At 43.5% G+C, this 14819-nt stretch overlaps 1 protein-coding gene across 15 annotated transcripts in view; it reads right to left on the bottom strand.

Moving 5' to 3' along the window:
• The window catches only part of sox5 (SRY-box transcription factor 5), a 232718-nt gene that overhangs the window by 74021 nt on the left and 143878 nt on the right, over nt 1-14819 (bottom strand). For all 15 annotated transcript variants that reach the window (XM_051391850.1, XM_051391851.1, XM_051391853.1 and 12 more), the window contains one exon: nt 5651-5846. In XM_051391850.1, the coding sequence (XP_051247810.1) occupies nt 5651-5845 (195 nt within the window). In that variant the 5' untranslated portion in view covers nt 5846. The remainder of the gene's footprint in view (nt 1-5650; nt 5847-14819) is intronic.

Below are 14819 nucleotides of genomic sequence, written 5' to 3'. Positions count from 1 at the left end.
GCGTGTGTGTGGCAACATGTTCCTGCAAGAGCGCGGGGTTGCAAAACTTTTCTCATCAACATGCATTTATTCATGAGTACAAACAGAAATTCTGGATACTGTAAACGTTCATGCCCTCCTCTCGGTGCATGTGTGTGAGCAGGTTTTTTGCCATTTCTGTGCATATATGTGTGACACTGTGAGTGCACATAGCCTGTAGGTGTGTGTGTGTTAATGTGTGAGTGCCTGCATATATGTATTTATATGCACTGGATGTGGCAGGCTGGCAGTGTGGGCGGTTCTGCCTTTAGTTTGCAGATGTCAATTCTCTTCCAAAATGACTGGAACAAAGTAAAAATTGCGCCTCACTCTCTTTATCCTTTTACTGCCTCTGCAATGGAACCGAATTAAACAACTTTTGTCTTCTTAAGCTCATCTGTGAGGGGAGGTTGGTTTAAAAACACATAACTCTTGCCAGAAAAAGAGGGAAAAAAATCCAAATGCTATTTTTTTTCCTACAGCCAGCACAGATGCCGCTGTTCATGTTCTTTTTTGATTTCTTCTTCGTCTTCTTCCCTTCCTCCTTCTCTGTTGCCCGACAGAAGCAACCCTCTCTCTCTTTCTTTCCCTCTCTCCCTCCCTCTACCGTAGCCTGACATGTCTCGGGCTGTGCAAGGTGTTTGTGTGAAAAACAATATTGGATGTTTGGCACGTCGCTGTAGATCAAGGCATGGACAATGTGGCAGTAGGAAGAACTGGAAACAGCTGCTCAACTAAAATACACACAGATACACACCATGAGAATGTCACTGATCACTCCTGCAGGGGGGTAAGACTTAGCTCTCCGCCAGAGCTGCCAATCTGCGCGACATACACTTAACACACCTCCGACACACTGCCAAACACACACACACACGCACACACACATGCGGCAAATCCCTTTACATGCCATGGCTAAACACAGACACTGTCAGTTTTGACTTCGAGGTCCCTCAGGCTGGGACAAGGGAGCGCACACACACACAAACACACACATTACTTTTATCCTCCTGTTCCAACAATATGGATGAGCTTTTCCATGCAAACCCCCAACTATTTTAGTATATTAATATCAGTGGTTATTAAAAACAATATAAAGAATCTGCCATTAAACTATTTGACAAATTTTACTTAACTACTTAAAAAGACTTTTTAAGTAGTTAAGTAAAATTTGTTGTTCTTCTTTCTCCCAAGAATTACACATTTGACTTTTCCATACGTAAAAACATGCAGCTGTATTTTCTGTATTTTAAATAGCAGTTTGGCTAAAATGTATGCCAGTATATTTTACCACGACCCCTTGCTGTTGACAGGCAAGCGTGTGTTGATTCATTAGTGCATCACTGGCATGAGAAATTAAGTGTGACCACTGTGTCTCAAGACTGCTCAATGACTGTGTTAAATCTGTCAAATTCACATGAACACACACACACACACACATAATCACACATACAAATTACACAAAAAAGAAGGAGAGAGAGGGCTTGTGGATGAAAATGAATAAGAAATAATGCCTGATGAAAAATCTTTATAGTTTTCTATCGTGTTAGCATGCATCTCGCCTGTTAATGAAATAATTAGTGTTTGTCCATTAACACATTTATGAGAGAAGATGCTTGCCTCTGCCTGATGTGAAAACATTTTTTTTCTGCAAGGATTTGCAAAACACAAACATGAAAAGACCTACAAGAAAGCAAGCAAGAAGGGAAGGTATTAAATCTGTACTTTCACTATGCACTTAAAGGTATCCTGTTATGATAATTCATCATTTTGGTTGTTTACTGAGGAATGATGTTTAAAATCCTTCCTTTAATAACTTCATGAGCATCAAGACTGGATGCTGTGTTGATTGGCTGACCTCACTGAACTACCGCTAAAATCCTTCCCATCAGGCATTTGAACTGAGCTGCACTCAGCCAATCAGGGTCCACCAGCACGGTGAGAACTTCACATTCAATAAAACACCCTTTTAGCTAAACTACATTCATTTGCAAGCCATTATGAACAGCGCTATTCGTATCTAGAGCCAGGGTTTGTACAAAAACAAATTTTTTAAAAAGTGAATAATCTGGCACCTTTCAGCTTTTTAAAACATGTGTGAGTGCTGTTTTTATTTCTCTGTGTGTAGCTGTGCAGCTGCAGCAGTCAGGTAAAGCGGCCGGGCCAAAGCCGAGCAGGCAGGCGGGATGAAGAGGTCAGTGTGTAGCCGAGCGCTTCTCTGCTGCCGTGTTAATTTACTATGACAAGATAAAGCTGTAATCTCCCCCCCCCAACTCCCCCCTCTCCCCTGCTGCCAAACTTACAAGTCAACTGGTCGCCCATGAGCCATTTACTTCCCCCTATCACTTTACGACAATTGCCCTGAGACATAGACCCCCACCCCACTCCCTTAAAGTTCCACCAACACCCCCCCTCGCCTTGTTGTAAATCTCCTTCTCCCTCTCCATTTCTCCCTCCATCCACTCTTCACTGACAGTCAGCGGCAAAAGGGATTGGCGCTGTAACCCCCCCCTTCACCCCTTGAGAAAAAAAAAACCACACATCTTACAACATGCCAAGCAGGCAGCTGGATAAGCCCCCATCCCACCCGCTAGACACACACATCCAAGCTTGCCACTTAATAAGCCACATCAGCTATTATGCTGTGTATGAGACCCCCCAACACACACAAACACACACATTAACACTGCTTCTGCTGTCAATCAGTGGACTAGAAAGCAGTGCTGTGTTTCATTTTGAAAACATTTAAGAATTTTAGGGGGCCCTTCATAATAACCCAATAAACTATTATATTATTAATATTATAATGTTGGAGACAGATCTTGTAATTTTTATAGTGTAAAATCTATTGATCTATCTAAATGAACTAGCAACAATCTAATCACTGTTCTCAACAGCAACAGATAACCCAGACAGTGTGTGTGTGTGTGTGTGTGTGTGTGTGTGTGTGAGTGTTTGCACGCCTGTGTGGTCCCAGGACTTTGGTTTACGGTCGGCACCTGCCACACATGAGTCCACGGCGGGAGGGGCCTGCAGGCTAATCAGCGAGCTAATTACAGAATTAGCTTTCCATTACAGCTCCTAAGCACTGTTTCATTGTTTTACAGCTTGAGAGCGTTTATCGCCAGTATGGGGGAAAGGTCGACGATCGTTATCAGAGCGCCGCTGTGACAAGGTGTGTATCAAGGTGAGGGCCCAGGAGAAGGTAAGACAGTGCATTCTGTCCTGGCTTACACACTCTATCCGCAAACAAACACATCAGAGTCATTTAAGTTTTACAGAAAACAAAATCCTTTAACCAAAAATGTCTCGAAAATGTTAATAACATGTTCCTCATGGTGGAGAGTCAACATTTTGATGTGGCAAGTGTGATTTAAAAAAACTAAATAATGCATACCAGCAACACATAATACCTTATACAGTCACATAATCACACTTATGTACTGAGAATGCATTGCAAATCACACCACATGTATAGAATGTGGAATGAGTCACATGCAGGAAAACAGAGTCATCTTAAAACACACACACATAGCTGTGTACTAAAAACGCACACATGCGCATCAACTAACAGAAGTTTACAATGAGCCCGTATTCTGCGAGGCCTACACTAATATTTAACATGAATCACACAGGAGATGCAATTCAAATCACACACACACACACACACACACACACACACACACACACACACACACACACACACACACAAATGCACTTAGACATACAGAGCCATACATACAGCACCACCACACAATGTCACACTTCATCCTGAAGAAAATGACTCACTGCAATGGCTCACATTTTGCAGTCACGCAACTGTGCATCAAATGGGCTCAAGGCGACGGTTGGTGGCGCGCACATAAAAGCAAAAACACGTGTGCAACCAAACAGTAGCCTTGTACCTTCATTTTTTTCCCATTTTGGGACAAAACAAAACCTCCAGCTTCCAGCACCAAACTGTTTTTCACTCGCAGAGAAAGTCGATTTCTGCCTGTTCTCACTCTTTTCATCTCTATTGCGAAACACCAAACAAATATCCATATATTTAGTTTTGTCATTGTTGTGACATTGTACAGACTGTATAACATTCATTTGTTTTCAAAATGCAAAAACATAGCAGTTTACTTGTCTAGAAATTACTGGAAATTTCATAAAAGCAACACAATTGTAATTATTTTCAATGTTTCATTCCTGAAATTACCTTGTGCCTACACCCATTTCAGAAGATAATAAATAAACAAGGTCAATGAAGTAAATTTCTAGCTGAATTCATCCACAGACATAAAAACATTTTTTAGCAGAGGTTGTCATGGATTGCCACACAGGCTCTGCTTGCTTTTTCCAACTCATTTAGGGAGCTTGTATTAAAGACCACTCAGTGCCGACTATCCCTCTGTAAGACTGGAAGTCAGGATAATCGTGAACATAATCTGATCTGGGGTCTGTGTCCTAGGGGTCACTTTCAACCCTGAGCCTCGAAAAACACACACAGTCATACGCCCCTTATGGGCTGCAGAGTTGAGAAAAAGCCAAACATGCAGACAGGTAACTTAAACTCTAGACCTTTTTGCTCAGTTTTCTCTCTTCATTTAGCTTTTATCAGTTACCACATGTCACATATGTTTTTATTTTCAGAATAGGTTGGGAAACTGAAATAACCGGCATCAATTTGGATGTGAGTTGTACAATACATGTTTTAGGACAGTGTTTATGGGGACGTTTCTAGGTGAGGGGTATCAGTGTCTGTACAATAATGGATAGAAGAGAATGTTTTTGTTTCAGTAATAAAGGACCATGTTGATTCTGAGCCTTAGTAATGTTAAAGAAACAAACTGATGGAACAACATGTTTATTGTATTTGGGGCATAATCATGCTTTGAAACTGTATTTCCCATAATGCTTTGGGGGATGTATTTGTTTACATTTGGCACCATTAAAAGTGTGCCGAAATGACTATTACTAGCCTGTGATTGAGGTGTACCCATGGATGTACAGAGAACTACCAGTGGATTACTTGATACCATAGAAAACCTAAAAACAGAATCAATCTCAAGTTCGTTCTGAAGTGTCTTTTTTCTATGATTTCTAAGCACATTTATGGAAATTTATTCTTGATTAACATTGGAGATAATTCTATCATTGTATATATAATATCATCTGATATATCTTATATAATGATAAATCATCCTGAGTCTAAAAATATGCGTATCATAGTGTGTTCAGATGTGACAAAGCTATGACTCAGAGAAAGATTTTTGATGCAAATTGTGCCAATCTGGGTTAAGAAAGACTAATGGAAATGGAAAAAAATGTACTTGGAGATTGTACCTACTGTTAACTGATGTCTTTTTTATACATATAAAAACAATGAAACTTTTTTTTTAAGTTTTCAACAGTTTTCCAAATGTGACAAAAGTAATGTGACTACTCTGGTGGGTTTAGAAGCAAAACCTGAAGCACTTACACACACTGTGGGTCATACCAGTTGGAAACATCTTCAGAATGTTGCACCTGTTTAACAGCGTGATCCTGAGTCAGCGCTCAAGTTCGCTGTCACCAATAGGTGGGTGCTTTCACCCTGAGAAACAGAAAAGCAACATCGGATGCAAAAATCAGTAGCCGGCCTTACCATGTTGGGGGGGCTGTCCAAGTTGCGGTTGGGGGGTGAGCGAGGGGACACCTTGCCGCAGTAGGAGGCCAGGGGGAGGTGGATGACACCGCCCAGTCCCTCGCTATCCTCATCCTCCATTCGCTGTCTGCTGGTTGCCATGGTTATCTCTCCATCTGTCCCCCCATATGGAGAGGCTGGTCGCTTGGAAGACATCCTGGAAAAAAAAGGGAGAAGGGAGATAGAAAGACAGAGAGAGAAGGGAGGAAGAGTGAGCAATATTCAAAGGATGATATAATGGGTTGACGACTGGAGTTATATGATGGTGGCAACAGAGAGTGTGGAGGGTTCCTGCGGATACAACTAGTTCCTGGAAACTCCTGGATAGTTTGATCCAACTTACTTACTTTACCCAATTTGCTGTGTGTTTACTGTAAAAAAAAAAAAAAAAAGCTTGCACAAAGTAATCTTTAAGTCCTTTCAGCAGGTATTCACTATATCTCATTCAGGCCATCAACCTGCACCAATTCTCTTTCTTCCCTTTGCTTTGGATTAGTTTTTTTTGTTGTTGCACTTTCAGCACATTCAGTGGACAGAGCTCTCGCAGTGCAACTCCACACAATATCCCTTCAGTCGGTTTGTGAGCACCCAGCTCCTTGGCAGACCTTCAAACACACTCTGAGGACTTACAGTATGTTTACCATGGGGGCCATTCAACGTTCACATTTCCAAAAGACGGGGCCATTACTGCAAATGGAGCCCGCTTGCACTAGCATTGTGGAGGAAATGACCATGTCTTGACAATGGGCTTTCAGAGAGAGACACAGAGTGGGAAAGAGGAAAGGAAAAAAAGTGAGACAGAGAGTGAGAGCAGTATGCACAGTGGCAATAATATGTGTTTATGAAAACCTTTGGACAATAGAGGAACTGGAGGAAAATAGCTAGCAACACGGGGGCCCCGCTGTTTGCATTTGTTACTGTGGCTTTGTTCCCTTGAAAAGAAGGAAAGGATATAAAGCCACATCTATTAGGTGAACTCTGTCTCTCACAAGGTAAATTTGCCTCCCTGTACTTCAGCTGAATAGGGATGCAGTGACTATGCGGCAATAATAGAATTTAATGTGGTTCTCAGCATCGCCTGAGTGCTTTCAGATGCACTTGTCAGCCTTGAAGCCACTGCGACTATGACCCCGGGTAATAGGCTGCTAACGCTCAGTCGCACAGAGGCAACGCATGACAGGGATGGAGGGATGGAGGTGTGGATGGAGGGATGGAGGGACTGTGAAAACTTGAGGGGAGGGGGGGTGTGTGTGATGGTAAGCGGTGAGAAGCAAGAAATAAGCAACAGGCGTCTGACTCTCAGAGCCTGCTGATTCTTTCTTTCCCTTTCTCCTCAACAAGCTTTTCTTTCTTTTCACTCGCTTTCTTTTTACAGAACTACATCCTCAAGTCTTGATTCTCCATCCATACCTAGTCTGTCTCTGATTTGCTCTGTCTTCCTCTCCGGCCTTTCTCTCTTAAATTCTTTCCCTCTCTCGCTGCTTGTCTCCGGTAAACTGATTACACTCTTGACTCTATTGGATTTCCTCTGGACTGTACATCTGGCATTGTTCCTAGGAGCAGCCACTGCCACTAATTCATTGCTTATTTACCTTATGACAGTGGAAAGGCAAACAATATTGACTGCTGCTCACTGGAGGGGATGAGGGAAGCGCCATGCTAAGAAACACAACATGTGGCGTTATCACATCGCGAGGAAGGTTACGGTCAAAATCAAATAAACTCCACTCAAGTAATACCATAAAAAAACCTGCTCTCCACCCTAGTGGTGTAATCTAATTACCTTTAATTGTTTTTGGAAGATTTTTGCCTCCAAGATTCATAGACCTCATAGATAATCTAATAATTGAAAGCAATTTACAAATTGGTGTTACCATTTGCATATTGCTGAGAACCTTTTTATCTCCAAAATGTCAAGTTTTCAGGAACAGAGAAAAGCAATTTTTTCTTCGCATGCGTTTTTGAGTTTCAATGGACTCCGCAGGGCTTTTAACCGATGCACAATTTCACCGTGTAATACTTCATTGAAAGTTAAATCAGAAAATTACTAAATCACCACTACAGAAATGTACTCTGTTGACTGTTAAATTAAGGTGTGCCAGACTACAGTCTCCCATTTTTAATGACTTTTTTGTACACTGTTGTCAAGGTTAGATTCATTTAATCACACTCTATGTTACAATAGTGCTGAACAAGTTAGAGTTTTCCTGTAGGACAACGTGTACAGAAGACAACTGCACAAACACACACATGCATAGACAGGAATGTGTATCTGCAGCTGATTTCTTTATCTGTTTCTCCTGGACACTATCTTCGTGGGCTTGCTCAGCAAAAGCTGAGGGCATAAACGATCAGTAAAGACTTTGTATGTGTTTTGATGACAAAAGACTTAGAAGATAAAACTGTGCACTGCTGTCGTTAAATCCAATTGATATCAAAACTGAAATTGACTTGTGATAAGTTTTATGATGCTTAGAATGACTGAGAAGAAAGATGTATGTGTGTGTCCATGAGTCTGTGTGTGCGTTGTTCCACACACACCATCTAATGCGAGCGGCAGGCCCAGCTGTACAAACTACAGGGCTTTGAGCCACGCGGCACACACACACAGACACACATATGTGCGCATACATAGAACAGAGGCCCTAACACTGCAGGTCTGTCTTCATCACTGCCTGTTTACTTTACCTCCTTTCACTCTCTCACACTGAGGCCTTTTGTTTCAGACACACACACACACACACACACACACACACACACACACACACACACACACACACACACACACACACACACACACACACACACACACACACACACACACACACACACACACACACACATCCCCTTGTGTTCTGTGCACACCTCTGCCTAGCCATAACCCTCTACACAGACCCGGGGGTCAGCTTTGAATCTCTCTCACCTCGCTAATGTTTGCCTTAGCCACAGAAACATCTTCGCATGCGAGGAGTTTAAGTTTTGTTTTTACAATTTTATCATCCACAATTTAACCACAGTAGCCACACTGGCAGAGCGAGGTGGACAGTTACACATTAACCCAGAAAACGAGATATCCAAAAACTCTGCGGGCCAAAGAGAGCACTCCACCCTTCGAAAGAATAACCAACTAATTTCATCATGCCTTTTCTCCTCTTCTTCTTCTCCCTCCACTCCTCTTCACACCCGTCCACCCCCTCCCAAAGTCTGCTACTACTTCCTCAGAGGCGGGTGTCTATGAATGGGGAGGCCGTTCACAGCTCCTCTCCGGCTATAAAATCCCTCTCTCTCCTTCCCGTCCGCCTTTGAAGTCGAATTACTATACAATTGGGCACGGCGGGTGTGCAGGTTACGCCGGCTACTTCATTTAAAGTTTGGCAGGGCTGTCATGCCGGCGGAGACCTGGAGGAGACCTGGAGGAAGCTGCTTGAAAGCGCGGAGCGATGAAGAGGATTAAAAAAGATGAGGTTTTATTCAGTCGACAAATTGGCAGCGTCGTCCAGGTCGTAATTAGAGAATATTAGCATAATTTTGCACCGTCCAACAATACCAAAAAATCGAACACCTCACGCCAAACACAGTCATTAACACACTTAATACACACATACACACATGCTGCTTGGTTTTTCCACATAGCAGCACAGTAATGATATTTCAAATGGCCTAACACCAGTGCAACAATATTGCAATGTGTTTTTTTGATTTACAAATCAAATTTATAAGTTAACTCCAATCTGCTGCTTGTCCCTTCTACCCCCTACACTCTCATTTCCCTTGGAACCACGCACATACACACAAGTGTGCACACGGTGAGAGCGCTAAGCTGAGATTAGAGCGCCACTTCCCCTTGGCTTTTTGATGATTAGCGGCTCCTCAGTTAAGTCCCTCTCATATCACATATGTCCACTGCTGCTAAGTCACTAATCGGACAGCGTCGTACGTCCATTAACGGGCCGAATAATCGGCATCAGCGGTGGTTAACCGTCTCCTGGCCTTCGCTTACTGTGATCATCGCGTCCATTTCATGTTGGCACGTCAGCAGCGGCGAGTTTACGCACACGCAAGCATGTTTAAATACAGGCAGCAGGCTTATGAACACGCAAGCGAGGCTGCTCACATATGCAAAACCCTTCAAAAACCACACACACACACACACACACACACACACACACACACACACACACATACACACACACAAATTAAATGAATTAAGCAAAATGGGGGCAAAGATTTGTTTCAGCTTCACTGAAGAGTGAGGGAAAGACAAAGCAGCCATCGCAGAAATGTCACAGGCTATCACACACACACTTGTGCACACACACACACGCCCGGCTCTCTCGCTCTGTGTGTCTGGCTGCTAACATTATCATGGTGCTAACTGCTCTTGTTAACTCCTCTACTCAGAACAAGCTTTCAGGGAGCGTGGGAGCCTCCTCTGGAGAATTCCACAGTAAAGTGTGTGCGCTTCTGCGTATGCATGTGTGTGCATGTATGTGCTCAGCCTATCTTTAAATTACAACCCATTATTTCAGCCACTACACAAACACGCTGCACAGTCAGTCCAATCCATCGTCTACAGTAAAAATAAGCACGGCAGCTAATTCCAAAGTGCTGTCAAGAGTCAAAGTGACATTTGTGGGGTTTTTTTTCCCCCACCACCTTGTGACTGCTAAGAACTGCCCGCCTGTCACTCAGGAGTGGGTCTATTTGCACGGAAATGCGAGCTATCTTTGAAATTGTTCTCTGAGGGAATGGAAGGGCATATCAAAATAGTTGAGCGGAATGTGCCTTTTAGATAAGGCGCCCAGGGCATTTTGCCTCCGAGGAGCCGACCGCAACATTTACATCCGTATGACACCTCAGGCGGGAATTTAAACAAATGTTTCCCCCCGTGTCGCGCTATCACTTGCTTTATTGCCATCGCTTTTTTTCCCTCTCTTTTTTCTCTCGCTGCATTTCCCATGCCTGGTCTCAGCTTTCAAAACGATTTCTCCTTCTCTTTCTGTCTGTATCTCTCTGTCACACACTCTTGAACTTATTTTAACATCGTCTGTCCTCCTGCTCTTTCCCTTTCTCTGTCTTCCTGCCACCCCCCCCCCCCCCACCCGGTGTTGTCTTACTTACTGTTCCCTCTTTACACAATCAGCTGTTTGTAAGAATGTCGCTCCATCCCTCCCCTCCCTCCCTCCTTCTCTCCCTCCTTCTCTCCCTTCTTCTCTGTGCAGACTCTTAAGGATATTGCCTAATATCTATTTATAGGCTGTCCTTTTGAACAGTGGGAAGAGAGTGGGGCAGCAACAGAGAGGAAAGGCTGAGATGGAGGGATAAAGATTATCGGAGGCAGGACCTAGAGGAGGGAGTCAATGATATTCCTTTTTCCCTTGGTGTGGCTCTGTCAGGTTTGGATATTCTTGACAAGCATTAGATTTAGAGCAGGCGAAAAGTTAAAATTTTTACATTGCTCTGTAACGTTTTGATGTAGAAAACGAGTGTTAAAAATGCAAAATGGCAATTTAAAAACTATTTCCAAAGATGTTTGGACATTAAGTCTAACTGCCCCGTAACATCGTTAAGTAAAATTGTTCTGCTTGTTAGTATTGATGCTGTAAAATGTCTGCTGGATTTTCCCTGATGACTTTCTCTACTGAAGTAAACAGCATGCAACAGGGAGAAAACCTGAACACAACTCCTGCCTGTGTACCCTCACACACTCATATACACACAGACACACCCTTACACAAACACACATACACAAAGACGCAGACACACACTCAGTCTCACACACACAAAGCATCCTCTGTGAGGTGCCCTAAATCGGCGGCCGACAGCCCAAACCGTGTTTCCTGTCCAGCTTAACCACAAAAGGCAATAACACACAACCTAATGTCACCGCTGTTAAACACACACACACACACACACACACACACACACACACACACACACATACTGGAGAGACAGTCATGTGTTGTGTATATTTGTGTGTGTGTGTGTGTGTGTGTGTAGACAGAGTGAAGGGGGTGGGTGCCGAAGACGTGGGCTAGCTCATGTGGCCTCTGGGACTACCTCTCTCTCTCTCTCTCTCTGTTTGTCTGTCTGCCTCTCTTGTCCATTCATCCACCCAAAGCTTTAGTCACCAGCGAGGCATCGCTCCACATACTTTCCTTGTCATGTTTTCAGCTTTTTCCCCCCTTCTTAAAAACCTTATTTATGTCTTTACACTGAGTCACCAGACGCCGTGATCGTCACTGACATTTTAGCGAAAGGATGGAAAGAAGATAAAGGGCAGGGGAGGAAGGAAGGAAGGAAGGAAGGGAGGAAAACGAAAGTAAATAAAGTTTTTTGCACTCTTTCTATCCATCTATCTATCTATCTATCTATCTATCTATCTATCTATCTATCTATCTATCTATCTATCTATCAACTTTAGGTGGAATGTCATCATCAGTTGAAGGCCAATCGAAGGCATCTCGTGGGAAAGTCTTGAGTGTTGCCATAGAAAAAGGAAGAAGAGAAGCAGAAGGAGATTTGGGGGAGGAGGGGGTAGAGTGAAAAGAGACAGACAGAGAGAGGAAAAGTGCATCCGGTGGACGGCGGCCCCGGCTCCCCTGGTGTTTTGCGAGGGGGAGACGCTGCATAATGTTTATTGAGCGAGGGACAGTGTTTTTCCATTGTTGTGCCAGGCCACTATTTGTGCTGCATTTGTTAAGCAATCCATAAAGGAGTCACAACATTTGTCTCACTGTCAGCGACTTGGCCTGCCCCTGTAAACCAGACACACACACATGTGTACACACACACACACACACACACACACACACACACACACACAAATGTGAGCTCATTCTCTCACATAAATGACAACACACAAATACTTGCGCGCACACACACTCCCAGCTGGCCTCTTTCTTTCGTCCCGCACTTCTTTGAAACTCTCTCACCTCAGCCCAAATGGTCTCCTCCTTTTCCTTTGACCCCCCCCCCAGTACCCCCCCACCCCTCTCTCCCTCTCTCTGTCCCTCACTACCTGGAAAGACAGAGGTTTCATTGTAGCACTCTGGGAGAGAGCTCCAAGCGTCTAACACTGTCTCCTATTGTGGATTGGAAGGACGGTAAATAACGTGTGTGTGTGTGTGTGTGTGTGACAGAGAGAGAGAGAGAGAGAGAGAGAGAGACACAGACAGACAGACATAAAGAGAGAGCAACATAGTGGGATTAGTGTAAGACAAGCTGCCTGGATTGATGGATCGCTGAAGAAATGGAAGAAGAAGAAGAAGAAGAAGATAAAGAAGAAGAGAGAAAGAGAAGTGTGAAGAGTGAAACCCCGGATAAACACACACATACACACAGCTGGAGTTTTCCTGCTCTATTGACAATGCAATACCTCCAACTGACCTTTGACCCCTACCCTGTGACCTCATGTCATATGACCAGACTCTAGTTAGCCTGGAGGGACACCTCTGTCTGCGTTTTACACACACTTTCTCTCTCTTTCCAAGTCTCCTCTAACGCTCCATCACTCTATCCCCTTTATCACACATCCCCCTCCTCCTCCCCCATCCATAAACAACAACAACAACAAGAACAAATGCAGCCTAATATTCCCCCTCCCTTTCTTCTATTGGCTATCAGTGAGGGTCAGCTGATCCCAATGGGGTGGGAGAGAGAGGGGAGTACGGGGAAGGAGGCTTTAGCATTCTCCTCTGGTATTTTTCTGTCTGTCGTTCTTTCTTTCCCTTTCTTTCCTCTTGCCCCCCTCTCGCTCCGTGGATGGAGACACGGTTATCAAGGCTCTCTGGGGACAGACAATATGGCCCAGACAATGGCCTCCAGTCCGATGTGGTGGTGGGAGAGAGAGGGGGGGGGGACAGGGCCACAGGGGAAGAGAGGGGCAGAATAGCGCATTAGTTTGCAGAGCACGGACACTCTACTCAATTACTCCACTCTCTCTCTCTCTCTTTCTCTCTCTCTCTCTCTCTCTCTCTCTCCCTCCTTCACAGACACACACACATTCTCTCTTTCCTCGAACACACACACCACTTTAATCTCACCCTTTTAAATGAAGTACAGAGACACTTACACTGGAAGCAGCACTGCTCACTTAAATTTTTATCATCCGCCACGAGAACTTTTTCCTTAAAAACTGTCCATACCTCCATGATTATGAAATAAAAGTCCCCAATGATTCAAATAAATACAAACAAACAGTGGTGGTAAACTTATTCGGATTTAGTTCAAGTAGCAAAACCACACTTTAAAAATACTCCATTACAAGTTAAACTCCCGTGTTCAACATTTTACCTTAGTAAAAGGATCATCAGGACAATATATACTAAAAGTTTTCAAAGTAAAAGTACTCATTATGCAGAATACCCTTTTTAGAATCTCAGAATATCAGATTATTATTACTGGTGCATTCATGTGTAGGCGGTATCTTACTGTTGTAGGTGATAAATGTGGAGCTGATTTCACGTACTTTATAAACTAGTTTGATCTATATTTGATACATTGTATTTTTCATTAATCATTATTTTGCATGTACAGTCTTCAAACTAAGCAGTGTAGCAATTATAGCTGTCAAATAAATGTAGTTGCATAAACAAGTACAATATTTTCCTCTGAGATGTAGCGGAGTAGATGGAAATGCTCAAGTAAAGTACTTTAAAATCATACTAAAGTACAACATTTGACTAATTCTATTTATTTACTTTCCACTGCTGAAAATAAATTATATTTATTAAACAGTAATTTAAAAAAACTGTTTGTCTCAATGAGATTAAGTAAAGTCCTTCAGGCTGCTGATGCCGTCCTTGTTGCTGAGTGTGACACAACTAATGTCAGATTGTATCTGAGTGTGTCCTGCTTAAACCGCTCAAGTGTTGACACATCCACTGCTGGCTGTCCCCTCCACCCCTTCAAACGCACTGACACACACACAAACACCCCAATAAACGGAGGGGACAAATGGAGGGGTGTGAGAAATCCACTGCTACCTTCCTCTCCTCCCTCCTCCTTCACCACCTCAACCCCCCCCAACAACACCCCCCACCTCACCCCTCAATCTCTAGCACTCTCACTTTTCTATGACCCTGCTTCTTCTTCTTCTTCTACTCCCTTCTTCTGTCCATCGGCGAGG

The sequence above is a fragment of the Dicentrarchus labrax genome, unplaced genomic scaffold, assembly GCF_905237075.1.
Source record: "Dicentrarchus labrax unplaced genomic scaffold, dlabrax2021, whole genome shotgun sequence".
Classification (NCBI taxonomy): Eukaryota; Metazoa; Chordata; class Actinopteri; family Moronidae; genus Dicentrarchus; species Dicentrarchus labrax.
The sequence above is the reverse complement of the archived record's forward strand: the minus strand, read 5'-3'. Positions and strand labels throughout refer to the sequence as shown.